At 35.6% G+C, this 20,772-nt stretch overlaps 1 protein-coding gene across 2 annotated transcripts in view; it reads right to left on the minus strand.

Annotated features, from left to right (window-relative positions):
* Positions 1-20,509, minus strand: part of LOC143246954 (neural cell adhesion molecule 2-like) — a 171,146-nt gene extending 150,637 nt beyond the window's left edge. For both annotated transcript variants that reach the window (XM_076494224.1, XM_076494223.1), the window contains exon 1: positions 20,217-20,509. In XM_076494224.1, coding sequence (XP_076350339.1) covers positions 20,217-20,325 — 109 coding nt within the window. In that variant the 5' untranslated portion in view covers positions 20,326-20,509. The remainder of the gene's footprint in view (positions 1-20,216) is intronic.
* Between the last annotated feature and the right edge of the window lie 263 nt (positions 20,510-20,772).

Consider the following 20,772-nt stretch of genomic DNA (forward strand, 5'->3'; position numbering starts at 1 on the left):
TAGTTAGATTGCTTTAGTAAATCTTACCAGACTTATTTAAAGAGCACATCAGATTTTGTTGGCAGAACGGTCGTTTTTTGTTTTTTTTTAATTTCATGCAAAGCTACTCGAGGGCTATCTGCGCTAGCCGTTCCCAATTTAGCAGTGTAAGACTATAGGGAAAGCAATCAGTCATCACCACCCACCGCGAACTCTTGGGCTACTCTTTTACCAACGAATAGTGGGATTGACCGTAACATTATAACACCCCTACGGCTGAAAAGGCGAGCAAATTTGGTGCGGCCGGGATTGGAACCCGCGACCCTCGGTTTACGAGTCGAACGCCTTAACACACTTGGCCATGTCAGGCCATCACAACGGTAGGATCGGACATAACACATTATATATGTTGAAAAAGATAATTAAAATCTAAATAAAAACCGAAAAGAAACGCCTTTTTCAAATTACGTGAAATCGAACTTACTTATATTCTTCGTTTTGTATAAAAATTAGTTTTGGAAGAAATAAAAGAAATCTGAATATACGAAAGAAAACTAGTAATTCATTATCCGGAGATGGTTTTACTTACAAACAAATATACTATTAGCTTTAAAATGTTTATAATTCTTTGGAATTTATTTATGTACATGATTAAAAGAGATTTGAATCTTTGTAGTCAGTACATCGCCGCGTACATGGTATTGTGTAATAAAACATGATGCACGTGAATTTATATTTCACGTTTTGTTTTGAATTTCGCGCAATGGAACACGAGAGCTATCTGCGCTAGCCGTCCCTAATTTTGCAGCTTAAGACTAGAGGGAAGGCAGCTAGCCATCACCAACCACCGCCAACTCTGGGGCTACTCTTTTACCAATGAATAGTGAAATTAACCCTCACATTATAACGCCTCACGGCTGTTTGGTGTGATATGGACTCGAACCCGAGACCCTCAGATTATGAGTCTAGAACCTTAACCTTTTGACCGCACCGAGCCTCAAGTTTTACTGATGTTCACTTTGGCATAATGTGAAACTTCTTGAGAAACACTGACATCAATGAGTTGCGGTCACCATTGAACATGAAATACTTAATTAATCAATCCTGTATTTCAAGTTTTTTTTGATGACCACATTTCTTGAATCAGTTGATTTTTAAAACACAGACTTTTCCTTCTGTTATTACTATTATGGAATCGAAGGTACATACACAGACCATGTGACCACTGTTATGGAATACAAGGCACCAACACAGACTATGTGACCACTGTTATGGAATACAAGGTACATACACAGACTATATGACCACTGTTATGGAATACAAGGTACATACATATACTATCTGACCACTGTTAAGGAATCCAAGGTACGTACACAGACCACGTGACCACTGTTATGGAATACAAGTTACATACATATACTATCTGACCACTGTTAAGGAATCCAAGGTACGTATACAGACCATGTGACCACTGTTATGGAATACATGGTACCTAACAGACTATGTGACCACTGTTATGGAATACAAGGTACGTACACAGACCATGTGACCACTGTTATGGAATATAAGGTACATACACAGACTATGTGACCACTGTTATGGAATATAAGGTACATACACAGACTATGTGACCACTGTTATGGAATACAAGGTTCATACATATACTATCTGACCACTGTTAAGGAATCCAAGGTACGTACACAGACCATGTGACCACTGTTATGGAATACAAGGTACCTAACAGACTATGTGACCACTGTTAAGGAATCCAAGGTACGTACACAGACCATGTGACCACTGTTATGGAATACAAGGTACCTAACAGACTATGTGACCACTGTTATGGAATACAAGGTACGTACATATATTATGTGACCACTGTTATAAAGCTCTTTCATTTTCATTGATAGCATCTTGAGGTATTTAGGAGAAGACCCATTGATATCACTGGTATTGACCAAAGTTACATATGGTAAGAAATGAATAGATGGTAAAAGAAAAATGTTCGCACTAGAAAATACAATTATTCACAATAGAAATAAATAATTACATTCAAATTTGACATCTTAATATTACATATCATAGAATGGTTTTAATGCATTATTTGGAAATACGTAACATTTCGCTCACTTAACGCGCATTTCAAGAAAGCGTCGCAAATATAGAAAGAGAGGCATAACACATTGGTTGTGCCAAATATGCATACAATGCCAAAGCGTAACACATTACGTTGATTTGGGAAAAGAAAAAAAAATTAGATTAGAGAAAGTGTGGAAAATCGATGCCAAACGTATTCAAACAACTTAGTGGCACGTGGTATACCGTGGTTGCAAGGTTATATGGAAGTGAACAAGAAAGACGTAAACATGTAATCAAACAACTTGATGACACGTGGTATACTGTGCTTCCAAGGTTATATGGAAGTGAATAAGAAAATAGAAAGACGTAAACATGTAATAAACTAATTATAAGAATTACTGTTTTTTTTGTTTTCTTTTTATTCCTAATATTCCTGACGACCTATGTACGGTCCGGCATGGCCTGTCGGTTGGGGCGCTGGACTCGTAATCTGAGAGTCAGGGGTTTGAATCCCCGTCACACCAAACATGTTCGCCTCTTTAGCCATGGAAGCATTATAATATAACCTAAAATCCCACGACTCATTGGTGATAGAATATGCCAAGAATTGGCGGTGGGTGGTGGTGACTAGCTGCCTTCCTTTTCAGTCTTACACTGCTAAATTAGGGACAGCTAAGCGCAGACAGCCTTTGTGTAAATTTACGTTATATTCAAAACCAATCCAAACCGACAAGATATGTAATACAAACTAGAGGAAAGACAGCTAGTCACAAAACCAACCGTGGACTCTTGGATCACTCCTGCGTGATTTGAGCATTTCTCTGGTCATCTACCAATATCTTAAAAATGCTCTGTTTTAGGCACATAATTAGATTTGAGGGTAAATTCGTAGATATTTTGGTAAGTAATAAAAATCAAATAGGTTCGCCCCACGTTTTGGTTATTGTACAAAAAATCATTATCATTGGCTGAAATTCCTCATTATGTTTGCTTGGTTGTCATAGAAACATACTGACACAACATCACTATATTTTATCCAATCGGAGTGCCCGGCTACTGCTCAATAATAACCTCACGCTTTACCCGCAGCACATTTCAAATTTGAAAGTTCCCAAATTAAAGCACACGTTTTTAGCCAGCAGGCTAACCAACTCCTAACAGAAGACATTCGAAATTCATAACAAGATTTATTGTCTTTACCATCATAATTATTAATTAATCTGCAGATTAATCAAGTTAACCAAGTGGGAATATATTTTTGAAAATCCGGTTTTCTTTTGTTTAAATCTATAATGATTTATCAAGAAGAACATTTGATAAATAAGTTATATATATCAAGAAATACTTCAAAAGGTTACGAAATATACATAAATTATATTGTTTTCGTGAAATACTAGAACTCGAATAGTCATTACTTGGTTATAATGTCTAAAAACACATTCGTAAAATATTATTTAGATATAATTTTGAAAATAAATAATATTCATTATTTCCCGTCATATGGTAGTCATTCAGCTCGCACAAGTTCAAATGAAACCGAGACAGACAAGCAATATGTGCATTTTAAGTGTCTGATGTGGTAGTCATATACACGCAATAGCGCACTTTGCTTCACATGTCAAATTGTGTTCCAAGTTAGCAGCACGTGACTCAGTCGTGTGGAACACACTCGTAAGATTTAGCTATTGGCCTTAATTTTCGAACGAAGCTCAGGAATCTATTGCCACGTAATCTATTGTAGAAGAACGTCCCAGATGCACCTTAAAAAGGGTTACACCCAGTGATCTTTAGTGGTTACTGCATCCTCACACTGATACCAAACTTTGTCGTAGGATTAACAATGGTATTATCTTTCAGAATGATTGATTGGTCGACTTTCTTAGACACTCGTACAGCTATCGTTAACAATAAATCAAAGATCTGTATCCAGTCTTTAAACATCTCTTCACTTCGCTGTATTCTACAATGAGAAACGAATTGTTGACGCTAGTGATGTCTTTGACTTCAGGATGGATTTTATTTTCCTCGGGATTTAAAATAAACATAATTGAAGAAATCCCTTCATGGTATATTGCACATCTAGTAAATGTTTGGGTTTGTTTGAAATTCAACAAGAAGTTACACAATGGGCTATCTGTACTCTGACTACCAAAGGTACTGAAACGTTTGTAACGTTGAAACGCTGTGCAATCAGGGAGGGGGCTGAAATGTTGAGGGCTATGTTTAACCTCATAGCTATACAACAGATTATCTGTACTCTATCCACCACGGGTTTTATGGTTTCTATAACGTATGATTTTACGTTATTACTTAAATATCAGCTTGTTGGTGTAAAAAGAACGTCATGAAATAAAACAATAATACATGTACGCTTGAAATTCACGTTTGTAAAAAGACATCATTGGGTTTGTACAGGTGCAACAAACATTCAGAGTAAAAATTTGTTAATTACATGTAGAACAACATGCAACATTTGCTCTAATTAATGGATGTAGTTGAAATAATGTTACAGTTACACTGGAACTTTAAAACAAAAAGTAATTGTAATTATATTCAATGTTAATCCTTCGAATGTAATTATAGTCTTTCAAACACCAACCACGTTGATGAGGTATTTAATTTACTGGTTTATAAATGATCACAAAACTACCCGTCTTCTGCCTACTACAGACATCCTGTGTTTGTGTGCGTTTTTTGTATAGCAAAGCCACATCGGGCTATGTGGTTTTAGCGTTGTAAATCCGTAGACTTACCGCTGTACCAGCGGGGGACTATTACAGGTATCGAAACCCAGTTTGTAGCGTTGAATGTTCCGCTGTGCCACTGGAAAAGGAAGCTAAGAAGGATACAAAGAGTGAATTATAACGTTAACAATTCTGTTACGTCGATAGGGTTTATGGGAGATTTCAACATTTACAATTTTAATGTTGAAAGTTAATAACGTCGTAAAAATAAATAGTTTGAGACTGCAATACGTCAGTGAAACGTCATCGCTGTTGGTTCTTTACGTCATTTATAAAAGCTGAATTTCGTACACTGAACAAAATGTATAGGCCCGGCATGGCCAAGCGTGTTAAGGCGTGCGACTCGTAATCTGAAGGTCGCGGGTTCGCATCCCCGTCGCGTCAAACATGTTCGCCCTTTCAGCCGTGGGGACGTTATAATGTGACGGTCAATCCCACTATTCGTTGGTAAAAGAGTAGCCCAAGAGTTGGCGGTGGGTGGTGATGACTAGCTGCTTTCCCTCTAGTCTTACACTGCAAAACTAGGGACGGCTAGCACAGATAGCCCTCGAGTAGCTTTGTGCGAAATTCAAAAACAAACAAACAATACACAGAGCGTACGCCACCTTCAGAATAATTGACACTATTAAGAAGCGTGAGGCCTCCTAGCGTTGAAAACTTTTGTGCACTTACAAAAGTCGCATTCCCTGGAACAAAAATATGAGCAAATCGAGATGAATTCTTCTAACTATAAGTAACTGTTGTAGCAACGTTACATTGTCGACCGCAGTGTGCATGTGAAATGTCCACATGCCTGAGAACCTATAAATATTAAGAGTCCTATAAATCAAACGAAGGTATTTCGGAGGCTATAATCGTTTGCAGGATAATGGTTTCCCTTTTCAAAATATTCTCTAACTTTTCCAAAAGTGTGTGTATATATATATATATAATTAAAGTATTTGAATGGCGTACAGAAATACGAGAAACCAACCAAAGGACCATCAAAATACATCAACTCGAAACATTTTGTGTGGGTTGTTGTTTAAGATATTTTCGGGCAATACTGTACAAGGTTTCTGCGCATAGACGTCTCTAATTTTGAACTGACACGTTTGAGGCCTATTCAACAACAACCACTCCCATTTTTTGGCAATTTTTGTGTCTTACTCAATTTTGGAGTTTGACTATTGCTATTAAAAGGAATCCACGTTCACAATAAGCGGAACGTATTTCTGAGGCCTCTGAACCTCAAACTACAAGCTTTCACAATAACTGGACACGTTAACTGTTGGTCTTTACAGGATCCATGAATTCGCCACTGTCGTTACTACGTTATAATGTATTTTTAGTCACGTATGTGCAGGTAATTGTTTTTAATAACCTAAAACAAATTTGCTTCATGTGGTATGACATCTTTACCGATCATCCATTTTTCGCTAAGCCTATTGTTTCAAGATGTTCGATGTTTTGCTTTTGTGTTGTAAATTCTAGAATTGTTAGAAGTATTGTTCTACGCATTCTCCTTTAGTCTGGTAGCAGCACTTTTCACAGGTGGACATGTGTTTTTCTAAACTTATTCATTCTTTTACCACTCATTTCGATATTTTATCATTTTATGTGAATGACCCGGGAAAGATGATATTACGGGTCTCATCCAATACGGGATGTATTTTAATCAAAGGTTGTCAGTTAAGTTGTTTTCTGTGGGCAAAAGTTTGTTTCCAGATCGATTGCTGTTCTCCAAAATAAAGCTGTTAAACTAGCTGTTTACAACAGCACAAAAACATACACTTATATATTCACTGGGAGTCTTCGCAGTGTGTTTTGTTTACACGTATATGAAGGACCAAATTTCTTATCGTATTTTACAGAAACTAAAAGGAACAGTAATGATGTAGTTTCACTGAAAACTATAAAACTATACTGTACGTAGTTCCAGAGACATATCATATATATTTCTACACAGCTTCGATTCTAGGATACACTAAACTAAAATAGAAAGTCTGTTACTATAATGTCTTTGATATCTGCTCACTGGTCGGTAAACTTAACTTTACTTTGATACTTCTATAATACCATGTCTGAATGATTTCTATAATCCACTATTACGTTGATATAACGCCGATAATTAAAATGTTTGTTTTGCTTCCTTCTCTGTTTTCCACAAAGTGAAACTTAATCAGCGATGAGCGGTGTAATTCCTTGAACTAACCGTTGTTAGTTTAAGTTGTTACTAGAGGAATCTCAGGAAACATACCTAACGAAAGTATAAAACATTCTACAAAATTCATTTGGTGACAATAGCACAATCGTCTTAAGGAAACATTTCAAAAATGTCTTATCAACAAATAGTGATGGAGTTTGATGTATTATGTGTAAAAAATTGTTCTATACATACTTAGAGTGTTATTAACAAAGATATTAATAGTTGAATACTTATAACCAGCCTCAAACCAACTTATTATGCATAGCCATATTTTAAAGTAGTAATCTTACACTTAGTATCAGAAGGTCACTTAATTAGACACTTGTAACCATTGGTCTTAACCCTTAAATGGCGGCCATCATCAACTGATGTTGCTACCTACAATATTCTCACTGTTTAAAGAGCTAAAGCTTAACTCACAAAGACGTAAGTATTTCTGATAGCTAAATAAGCATGTGTAGTACATGAACAATCCTACTTGTTAAATATTGTTGAATTTTATCACTTTATGTAAGACGTGGACGATCCTACTTGTTTAATACTGTTGAATTTTATCACGTTATGTAAAGCGTGGACGATCCTACTTGTTTAATATTGTTGAATTTTATCACGTTATGTAAGGCGTGAACGATGCTACTTGTTTAATACTGTTGAATTTTATCACGTTATGTAAAGCGTGGACGATCCTACTTGTTTAATATTGTTGAATTTTATCACGTTATGTAAGGCGTGGACGATGCTACTTGTTTAATATTGTTGAATTTTATCACTTTATGTAAAGCGTGGACGATCCTACTTGTTTAATACTGTTGAATTTTATCACGTTATGTAAAGCGTGGACGATCCTACTTGTTTAATATTGTTGAATTTTATCACGTTGTGTAAAGCGTGGACGATGCTACTTGTTTAATATTGTTGAATTTTATCACGTTATGTAAAGCGTGGACGATGCTACTTGTTTAATATTGTTGAATTTTATCACGTTATGTAAGGCGTGGACGATGCTACTTGTTTAATATTGTTGAATTTTATCACATTATGTAAAGCGTGGACGATCCTACTTGTTTACTATTGTTGAATTTTATCACGTTATGTAAGGCGTGAACGATACTACTTGTTTAATACTGTTGAATTTTATCACTTTATGTAATGCGTGGACGATGTTAAATATTGTTGAATTATCTTATTTATCATTGCTAATTTAATTATCTTTTTAACTTGTTATACAAAAAATATTCTACATCTAGTTTTAATTTAACATAGAAAAATCAACTATCTAGTTTTCTTTCGGTGGAAACACAATAACAAATTATTAGCATATTAATACACAGAATCAAAGCAAAATATTCATATTTACTTAGAAATCAGAAGTGTTAATAATATCTGGCTTCATAATTCTATAGTGAAAGCTAATGCAGAAACCGAAAGTTATGTTATCTTAAATTCCAGACGTTTGAAGCAAATATAACCACTTGATTAATTAAATGTATGAAACTTATTTCCGGATTGAATTAAACCTTAGTTTGAGCCAGGATACAGTCGTATTTATTTCTTGAACGCAAAGTTTCTTCAAAAAATTAGTATATTATGCACTAAATATTTTTTATTTCCGGTGATCAGTAAGCTATATGAATTCAGCTATGAAATCGTACACTATTCCTATCTGTGTATATAGTAGAATCACAGGAGATACAAAATTTTATGCTTTTTACAATATTTCGTATGAGTCTCGCCAGAAGAAACCAATCAGACCAAAATACCAGTTGACGTTAAGAATTCGGTTGTTAGAAATAGTTAACGACCATAAAAAAGAACCGTGAACTGGTTGTTAACCAGAATAATTGTTCATTTCAAATATTTCTACAAAGATAAGTCGGATGGAGATAAGTAAGCAAATTTTAGTTTTCCTGAATTTTAATAATTCTGAGAGTTTAATTTATGGTATTAATAAAAATGAGGTCTATGTGTAGATAACTAACAAACGTACACATTTATTTGTTGAAGGACAAAAAGCAAGAATGCAATTTGGAGCTTACACGTTCACTGATGTCGTTGCAGGGTTGAGTCAGGGAAAATATAATATTGTTTGCAGTTAATCACAAAGCTACAAGGTGGGCTATCTCAGCTTTCTCCATTAAGTATATCCAAACGCCCCCCACTAGTACAGCGGTATGTCTCCGGAGTTACAACGCTAAAATCAGGCGTTCGATTCCCCTCAGTTGGCTGAGCAGATAGCCCTTTATCGCTTTGCTATAAGAAAAACACACACACACGATATCGAAACCGTCTTTCTAACGTTGGAATTTAGCAGACATATCATACTGGGAAGGATCAGGTGGATGGGGGAACATAACGTTCTATAAATAAAAAAAATAAATACACATATACACAAGACGCATATGTGAGGTATATTATAGAACATATTTATCGACATGATGATGGAACAAGTTTGTTATTGAGATATATTCTGGACCATGTTCATCGAAGTGACAATGGAACAAGCAATATATTATTGACATTCAGATATGTTCTGGTTCATGTTCATCGAACTGACAATGGAACAAACAATATATTATTGACATACATATATATTTTGTATCATGTTGATTGAAGTGACAATAGAACAAATAACACTGGGGAACACTTTTTCAGTAACTTTGAGTTGCATTGGATATTTTAACTGATTCTGAAGGAGTTTTAGGCGCTGATTTCAAATCTGAAATTAGTTTTTCTCTACAAGCTCTAGTTTGTATGCAATTTGAGGTTAATGAAATTGTACAAATGTGAACTTGCGTAAACCATGTATAAGCATTTTCACGTCCATATATATAGATAGCTTCTAATATTTTGATCATTCTTCTTTTCTTTCAGATCAAACATGGCTTCCAAAAATAGATATCATTGCAGAAACAAGCCTGATGCCTTCTGCTACATATGTGGATGCTACACACTCAATCGTCAGAGACGTAACATATCCTCGTTCGTCAAGCGTGCCTACAAGGCATATGTTGAAGTTCATCTTGGTGATCAAGACAAGCAATGGGCTCCTCATGTTGTGTGCCACAATTGTGAGGAAATGCTTCGAGACTGGACCAAAGGAAAACGCAATGGTCTGCCTTAAAAAATAAATAAAAATGTCAAATTGCATAAAATCTGTAGCTTGCAGACAAAAACCGACTTCAGATTTGAAATCAACACACTCAAATTGACTATAGAAAGGTCTTTTTTAAATGCAACAAAATGAGTGTTCCCCAGTGTAATCTATTATTGACATTCATATATATACTGGATTATGTTCATCGAAGTGACAATGGAACAAATAATATATTATTGGCATTCAGATATGTTTTTTCATTAAGTTACTTGTTTGAAGAAATATTAGATACAATACATCCGTTTTGTCACATCTCGAATCGAAGAAAAAGTTGTGACTCGCAGGTTTAAAACAAGAGTTCGATTTTTCTTTAGTATAGTAAACAGTTTTTCAGTTGGTTTTATTTCGGCTGTGTATTAGTTTAGTACTATGAAGCGATATTAGCTCTTTCTTGTGAGACATTCTTGAATAGTGAAAAATTGTTTGGCATGAAAAATTGCTTTATTTTGAAATTACGAGAAAAAATCGTGAAAAAGGACTGAAGGCAACATGAAATTTTACCAAATTTTGGTTTCGTTTTACAGTTTACATTTGGTTCAGTTGTGACCACTTTGCAAAGTAAAACAGCACACATTTTTTTAGGCTTAACTAATGATTAAATATTACTGGTGCTGAAACAATGGTGACTACTTTGCAAAAAAAAATTGTAAATGCTCCTAAGCCTTAATGACGATTTGATAACAGTTAAGCAAGATATGAATTTCAACATTACTGAATACGAGATCAACTTGACAGGCACCAAGAATCAGAAAGAGAACACCGTAATGCTTTGCAGAAAAGCAAGATAAAAATTTCAATGGACTATTTTAATGATGTCGGAATAATATCTTCTGGCGGATTAATATTGCCATAAAAATTAAGGTATCTCACATTTTAGAACAGGAATCGTGTTCTTAAGATTGCTCCTTATTATACCTCTAATTAAAATTATACCAAATGCATTGCATACATTAGTTTCTAGGTTCTTCTCATTACATACTCTTTAGTATCTAAGTTATTTCCGCTACAAGAACAGTGTGAATATTAACTTTTGAACACGAAACCGTTTCATATTTTGTGACGAGAATACTGAAATTCACAATAAGCAACATATCACGATGAATTATTTAGCACTCTAGCGTCGTTAATTAAACCTTCATTATTTTTTTTTTATTTTTCCATTAATGTACACGTCTTTGCACTTTCATCGATTCTAGAAGCGAAACGTTTATTTACTGACCAGTCAGACGATGAGAAATATCTTACATATTAAAGAGAAAAGTAAAAACAAACAACAACAACAAATAAAAATACTTTAATATTGGGAAAACAAGTTACATATTAAAAACTGTAAATAGAAAAGTCATGTCGAAAAGGAAAATTTAATTGTCAGGTAACCCCGCTCTGCTGCAGGTTTTTGATGTTAGTTGATTTTATAATTTTAATTATTGTTTGAATTTAACTTTGCCATCTAAAATTTTACGTACAATTCGTGTAGGTGGCGTTGAAAGTTTTTCTTGTTGAATTTCGCGTGACGATATTCTGTTAAGAACTGACATCTCCAGGATGTCACCAACTTTTGTGTCTATCTTTACCAACGAAAAGTGCGCACGTGTAGCTTTGCGCAAAATTAAAAAAAACAAACAAACTAACGAAAAGTGTGACTGATCTTCATATTACAAAGCTGCTATAGGGCAGAAATATTTATTATAGGATTCGAACTAAAGACCGACGATTTGCAAATTGTTTGTTTGTTTATGAATTTCGCACAAAGCTACTCGAGAGCTATCTGTGCTAGCCGTCCCTAATTTAGCAGTGTAAGACTAGAGGGAAGACAGCTAGACATCACCACTCACCGCCAACTCTTGGGCTACTCTTTTTACCAACGAATAGTGGGATTGACCGTCACATTACAACGCCCCCACGGTTGGGAGGGCGAGCATGTTTGGTGCGACCTGGGTTCAAACTAGCGACCCTCAGATTACGAGTCGCACGCCTTAACACGCTTGGCCATGCCGGGCCTATTTGCAAATTAAATACTATAAACACTAAACAATACCAAATTTGAACTTTGAAGAGCTTAGCCAAAAGACAATCATGGTCAGTTGGAATGTATAGAAAAATAAAGATTTAAAGTAAAAATAATTGAGAATATACACTCAGCGAAATTAAATAATACAGTCGCTAGGGAGGATTAATATACCATATAATATATATTAGGTAGATATTTAAGTAAAGTTAATTTGAAGAAAAGTACAGAAAGTTACATTCAAGAGAATAAAAGAATCAAAGTCTAGAGTTGGTTTGTTGTTTATAACACAACAAGCTTATGACCAACTTCGAGTACGAAACCTTATTTTTAGTATTATGAACCGCGGGACCTTTAGAAGATGTAAGAGAAAAAGACATAATATATATATATATACAGGAATATGAAGAAATGCAATAATAAGAAAGGAGAAACATGACTGGGTTGAATAGGATTGTTTGTTTTGGAATTTCGCACAAAGCTACTCGAGGGCTATCTGTGCTAGCCGTCCCTAATTTTGCAGTGTAAGACTAGAGGGAAGGCAGCTAGTCATCACTACCCACCGCCAACTCTTGGGCAACTCTTTTACCAACGAATAGTGGGATTGACCGTCACATTATAACGCCCTCACGGCTGAAAGGGCGAGCATGTTTTGGTGCGACTGGGATTCGAACCCGCGACCCTCGGATTACAATTGGAACGCCTCAACACATTTGACCATGCCGAGCCCTCACCTACGGTAAATAGGTGTAAGGTTAGAAAGAAAGGGGTGATTTTAGTGGAAGTTTGAAAAGGTACATGAAAGATAGGAGCTCAATGTAAAAACCAAAAGACCTACATATGTGAGAGAGAACGAATAAAACTGAGAGAACCGAAGGTAGAAAATAATATGCTGCCTTTAAACCAAAACCAAAACCTATGTTTAATACGTTTAACAACCATTTCTGATGTAAATATGTAGAACCAAAGTAAGGCTGATGGACGTAAGTAAAGAAAGCAAAGTGCAATTACAGCACATATTAAACGTGATGCACGAGTCTTTGAATTCCAGTCTTGTCACGCAAACTACTGTTGGCACAAACACAAGAAACAGACAGAGAGATTAACAATATTTTTTCCATTTAAGGTATTAGTGAAAACACCGACTTCTGACTCATTAACAAGCAAGGTGTATTTTAGGAAAGAACTCGGAGTTATGTGTTTGAGTGAAGTGTAATATAATTAAATATTCATACATATAACGACCACATTTGTTTCGTGTCTTCACTTTTACCGAGGAGTTGTTGTTTTAAGTAATACATACATGAGCACTGATTAAATTTCTAAATTTGAATAGAGATGTTTTAGGTAAGAAGATGCTCCTAATTACCGATAATTCGAAAGCATGTTTCTGTTGGCAGAAGGAATTCTTTGACGTGCAGTTTGATCAATAACCCTAAACCAGTAACACATATTTCCTGGACAGTGTAATTGATAGACTGAAGAGTTTCTAAAACACGTCGATAATGACGTCATCACAAAAGTCTAAGCAGGGAAACATTGTCTCGAGATGCATCTTCCTCGTGAGTAATGACAGCTGCTTTTAAGCCATACCCTTCTTGTTCGTGGATGTAATTGATTCAAACTCGCAATTATTGTACATGAAGAAATACAATCGCCCCTTACAACGCCTAAGGGGGAGGAATAACCTTGTTCGACCATTGTAAATTACGAAATTATGCGAGGAATACACTTGAGGTTGGCAGTGTACACAAGAAACTGTTTGCTTACGTTACACACAGAAAGAGTGAATGACATGGCTGATAGTAACGTACAGCATTTCCTGAATTTGGAGAAATCAGTTCCACCATTTATCATCTGCAAAGGAAAGGCATTGTAGTAAACTCAGTAAATGATTGGATGGCGAACCTTTCTAGCAAACGAACTAGACTGAAAGATGAGCGAATAAAACACACATTAAGATAGAGACGTACAAGATACACGACGACTTACCAGGCCGTCATCCTAAGAAAGCTAGCTAGAATGTATTGTGTGTAAATATGTGTGAATTTATTATCATGAAACTCAGTGATTTATATCAGCTTATAGTTGAAGTGATTTATGCCCTTTAATTCTATTATTACGGTTGGTGCTACAGAATGGTAGAATAGCGCTATGCGTGCGTTACAGAATATTGATTTAAAATTAGAATTAACTTCATGTAATCTGTTGAACCATCGACTAGTCAGTGGTATGTTTACAGATTTGGAAAGGTAAAACCAGAGACTCGATTATCTACGGTGGACAGAACACAGATAACCGCTTGTCTGGCTATACGCTCAAACGGTAGAAGCTCCAATGTATCTGCAGTTGTAACATTTCTTTGCTTCCTCGGTTGCGATATTCATGTTCGATGATGTTCAAAGGAAAACCCAAAAGTTGACACAGAACGCAGGTTAAAGCCATTTAAGTGTTTATGCATCTGAGTATATACTGATAGTAAAGTAGAACATTCAAACATAGCCTTCGTATCAAACAAAACATTTGAGACAATCACGGTGTTTGTCTCCAAAGGCCCGGCACGGCCAGGTGGTAAGGGCTTTCGACTCGTAACTTGCGGGTCGCGGATTTGAATCCCCGTCGCACGAAACATGCTCACCCTCTCAGCGTTATAATATTACAGTTAATCCCACTATTCGTTGGTAAACCCAAGAGTTGGCGTGATTGGTGATCATTAGCTTCCTTTCCTCTAGTCTTACGCTACTAAATTAGAGATGGCTAGAGCAGATATCCCTCTTGTAGTTTTGCGCGAAACTCCAAAAACATAAAAACAGACATTTGTCTCCAAACCTATCTACGATACTTTTGTGTCGGCTGACCACGAGAGACGACAAAGAGTTTTTTTTTTTCCTTTTAATTTCGCGCATAACTCCACGAGGACTATCTGCGCTAGCCGTCCCTAATTTAGCTGTGTAAGACTAGAGGGAAGGCAACTAGTCATCACCACCCACCGCTAACTCTTGGGCTACTCTTTTACCAACGAATAGTGGGATTGATCGATACATTATAACGCCCCCACGGCTCAAAGGGCGAACATGTTTGGTGTGACGGGGATTCGAACCCGCGACCCTCAAATTATGAGTCGAGTGCCTTAACCACCTGACAAGAAGAGAAATATCAAATATCACTCAAGTTGCCAACTTTAACCAGCTGTGAAAACGCAACATTTAGCTAACCAGGTGTTTATGTTTCAGTATTGCCTTTTGAACGACCTGCGTATCAAGTGATTAACACAGAAAAACACACACACGCTGGCTTAAAGCTTAAGAGCAAAGTTTGCACGATGTCACTTTCACTTGTAACACAAGTAACGCATGATTAAGACCTTTTAACACATGCTCAAGATACAGCTATTTGTGAGTATATCTCAATAATAACACGATTTTATACCAGTTGTGGAAAAGTGAAATTCATGACACTTCGTTGATAGATAAATGGACGAGTCCTAGTGACGGTGAAAGATCAGGTATTCTGTCATAAAACAAGTTTAATATAAGCACAACAAGCTCTTGTCATTGACTCTTGAGCACCAGTAGGCGTATCAATGGGTGTCAACCGAAGATGTGACACAAATGACACATAGAGAAAATTTTATGTCACGTGTTGTGATTGGGTTACTTCTTTAAGATAGAAAAGAAACTAATTGTGAGAGTCTGAGAAGCCTGTATCCAATATTCTGTCGTCAGTTTTTCACACTTTGCACATTTCAGTGAGAGTCTGAGAAGCCTGTATCCAATTTTCTGTCGTCAGCTTTTCACACTTTGCACATTTCATTGTGAGTATGAGAAGCCTGTACCCAATTTTCTGTACTAGCGGGGGATGTATTTTCTTAAGAAATACAACTAATTACGCCACACACACACATACAAAAAGGCTTACTAGGCTTATTAACTATTGTATCCTAAATTGGATACCATGAAAGATCTTCATGGAAACAAAATTGTTTTTGCTCAATGTAATATCGGTTATTAGCCTGATCGTTTAAGCTGCAGCCAAATAATTAAGACCCCCAGAGGGAGTTCGTATGATTGTAATGATTGCTGGAGTATTAGGAAAATACAATAAATTTATACTGTAAGTTTATATCACTCCATATGTGTGCTGAAATATTAATAATATAGGGTGTATCATTTTCAATACTGTATCACGATAAGAAAAATAATAATATTGTTGAAACCCTCCAAACAAACTATTATCAGAAGCGATTATTAGCCACTTTTTTATATTTTATTAATGTATAATAAACATTCGTTTGAGATAGAAGATTAGATAATTTTTAAACGTTGATAAGGCTACTTATGACCTCGAACGAGTTGCGAGTGAAATATTGTTTTTTCATAGAACTTGTATAGAGCAGTACAAAACTTTGACCATTGTGGTTACCAAGCCATAATTAAAATTACTCGAGTTAACTAATAACATTTTAATGTAAAGGAAGCTTCGTAAATTTAGTCTTAGCAGCCTCATGAAGGCCCAGCATGGCCAAGTGTGTTAGGCGTGCGACTTGTAAACTGAGGGTCGCACGTTCGCATCCCTTTCAGCCGTGGGGACGTTATAATGTGACGATCAATCCCACTATTCGTTGGTAAAAGAGTAGCCCAAGAGTTGGCGGTGAGTGATGATGACTAGCTGCCTTCCCTCTATTCTTACACTGCTAAATTAGGGACGGCTAGCGCAGATAGCCCTCGAGTAGCTTTGCGCAAAATTCAAAAACAAACAAACAAACAGTCTTATGTAAGTATCACAACGAGATTACCATAGAAATATATTTACATACAATATTTAAAAAAACATACTCAGTGAGATCAATGTTTTATTTTTAAAGTAGATACTTTATCACATGCAACCTCCAAAGTTTTCGTTTTAATTTTATTATTTGCTTAAAAAGGTTAGTTATGAAAAAACTAGATGGCGCAGATAAAATTTATTTGACGACATATGGTAGAAATGCAATAATTGTCTGCATAACGTTTTTCATCATTTACATATTTATACTTATCGCAGTTTTCGTAATGATAAAAATATTCAAATATTACGGAATTAAAATAACAGTTTAGCTAACTAGAGGTGAAGTGTTATAAAGCCATGTTGCTTTTATTAATTATCATTGTACAATAAACATAATAAAAAATTTCTTACGACATCGTAATTAAAATATTGTTTATTGATGAGCATTTACAATAAATATATGTTTTAAATAATTCATAATTTCAGTTGCAAAGCTGAAGTCTGAAAGTTTGGTGGTCAGTGAAATACTTCTTTGTTTGTTTTTTGAATTTCGCGCAAAGCTAGTCGAAGGCTATCTGCGCTAGCCGTCCCTAATTTAGCAGTGTAAGTTGCTACTCTTTTACCAACGAATAGTGGGACTGGCAGCCACATTATAACGTCCCTACGGCTGAAAAGGCGAGCATGTTTGGTGCGACCGGGATTCGAACCCGCGACCCTCTGATTACGAGTCGAACGCCTTAACACGCTTGGCCATGCGAGACCCCTATCTGCCCCACCGATGGAAATTTAGCGTTGTAAATTCGGAGACTACTAGCTGGGGACACATTAAATACTTGAAATACTATTAATTAATTATTATTTTAAACAGTATTGCGAATTTAAACGTTTCACTTTTAAATAATAACGGTTTAACGTATTTTTTTCTATTACATTTATTATAAGTACAAAGCAACGTAGAAGATATTTAATAAGAAGAAAAACAACTCTTTACTATCGATTTACAATCAATAGATAGCATTACAACCCATTTCAATTGTAACCTTTTTGTTTTTTCTCCTTAACGTCAGTCCTAAAACACTCAATTAACGGAAACAGCATGATAAAATACACGTTAAACGAAGAAGATATACTTTACTAGATCAGTTATAACTCTTTTATTTATTTAACAACGGAACTAAAACAGAGTCAAAGAGTTACGTGTGATTTGAAGAAGTCTAAAGCTGTGTTACAACACAGCTTCTAAGAGATTCTTAGATATATTTTCAGTCGTGCAGTGAAACTTATATCCGTACTTATTGTGTGTTTTCATATAACAAAGCCACATTGGGCTATGTGCTGAGTCCACCGAGGGGAATCGAACCCCTGATTATAGCGTTGTAAATCCGGCGGGGGACCGGTACTTATTGCAGTGGGGTACATTATTCTCTTTAAAGCTGAAATTTACGTAATAAATGATATCCCATATTATCATATACCCATCGCTTCTCATCTCAAAGTTACCACTAGTTTTCAGTCATAATAATCTATAATCATCTTACGATCAATGTAATTGTTTATGTCATTGACACTAAATTAATTTAAAACAAACTTATCAGTTCTTGATTGAGAAGATATTTGATGATAACTTATTTCTCACAGCGTGGGTTTGTTTGTCTGTTTGTTTTTACAATTTCGCACAAAGCTACTCGAGGGCTATCTGTGCTGGCCGTCCCTAATTTAGTAATGTAAGACTAGAGGGAAGGCAGCTAGTCATCACCACCCACCGCCAACTCTTGGGCAATTCTTTTACCAACTAATAGTGGGATTGACCGTCACATTATAACGCCCCCACGGCTGAAAGGGCGAGCATGTTTAGCGCACAGCGTGGGTGGTTGAGTGATTACCATATGATAGGGATATTAACGAATAAAACATATGAATTTATTTTTTACTGTCAATGAACTGCTAACTGTTCAGCAGAGTATTAGTATAGTACTAGCTTCAGTGTCCAAAAGAAGTTTGCTTTTTATCATATCTGGTATCCACATCATACCTTTATCTTGATCTTTATCTTTGGTATGTCATGAAGGTCTTTCGGCCATTATTGTAAGAGTGTTATGAGATGTATGGTGATTTTATAAAGTTTTGTGGCTTTTTAAATATATTTGGTCTGTCGAGAAATCCACCCACTTTTGAAACAAAAGAGACTGCATGTAATTATTAATGTTTTATTTTCTGATTATCCTAAAAAGGTGTGGCGGGGGAGACAATACATTTTTAATCAATCTTAAATATTTTAAATTCCTACGAGACCCAGTTATTTAGTTGAAATTGGGCCACTTATCCACCCATCATGTTTCTTATCTTTACCCACTTTGAGATCACTTGGTAAACTCTATCCCTTGAGGCGTATATCTAACGAAATTGTTGAAGCGTGTGTTTTTGAGAAATTCACCAAATAAGATATTATGCTTTTCGTGTTTTATAATAGACTTCCGAAACATTACACTGGTTAAAAATTGTAGCTAGCATTATTAATGTAAAGACGATTTACGTCATATAACAAATCTCATATCCAATGTCCGAAATCTTCGTCCAGTCCTATGATTATTTACTTATAGAATGATATATACGCTTCCCGCATATCATTCTTAGAAAATGGCGCTCTTCAAGAATCTTATCTTTCTTCAAACATAGGTGGCGATGTACCAATAATTTTACTTTTAAATCTACCATTAGCAACTAGAATATACGCTTAAAAATAAGAAATGTTCGTCAGAAAGCTCCCAAAGTTATATATATATATATATATATTAATGTTTCTAGTGAACATCTGACTACTATATGTTTCTGTCTCCTACTAACTACAAAAATTACTAGAAACTTATAACACGAAATTTAACTTTAAGAAATTTTGTTAACATTTATTATTTCGCGAAATGTGAACCGCAAGCGGTCACTATGTTTAAAAAAGACTACATCATCAGAGAAAACAGAACTTCCTCTATAAACAATGAAATAACATCCGGTGAGGTAAACACTAATTTTGATGAAAGCCCACATTATACATTGTCCTCCGTTTGATGTGCTATTCGGTTAACACAGAAACTGCCTCTTTTTTGATTCAACGTTTAATGTTCGCAAATTTAAGTTAACGTCGGTGCTCCTAACACAAAAGTTTTAACAGTTAGAAATGCAAAGCCAATCAAAGTCTAATAGATGGTTAACTATGTATACATATATATATAAAATAATGAAATGGTATTTTGTTTCTTAGATGTAATTATCGTAAAATAATCCGATAAGAAACAAACTTACTCTCTTCTGTCAGACCTCCGTCAGCTTGTACATCGTAACAGTTAAAGAGAGTTACACAGCTTGAAACAATGACCACATATATCAGTTCAGATAGTTGTATTCTCGCCATTAATATCTTTTAAGATATTAAGAAAACCTTCTTATTTATCACACATAAAAACGCTTTCTATTTTATCAGTTCATGGAGCTAACATCAAATAAAACGTCATGATTTTAAAATTCAACTTAATTGTTAGAGCAACCAACAACTCCCTATCTTAGCGTGTTCTTCCCTGTCTGTGGTTCTCATTCGAACGTCAGTCTGAGAGCAGAAGAGAGGACGGTGAGGAAGCTATTCCACAAATGATCAATATCAAGACAGACCTGCAGCGCCACCTGGTTTTGAAATGGACTGACTATATTCTTTATATGTCCGGGTAGTTGACAAGCGGCGTGAGGGGGAAAACGACTGATTTCCTGACACGTAACAAATCTTAACTTGTATTATTTTCACCAACTTATCAAACTGCCTTCAAATAAACTCGAACTGAACAATCAGTGCGAGCACTGGAGAAGC

This window comes from Tachypleus tridentatus, chromosome 3 (genome assembly GCF_004210375.1).
Source record: "Tachypleus tridentatus isolate NWPU-2018 chromosome 3, ASM421037v1, whole genome shotgun sequence".
Classification (NCBI taxonomy): Eukaryota; Metazoa; Arthropoda; class Merostomata; order Xiphosura; family Limulidae; genus Tachypleus; species Tachypleus tridentatus.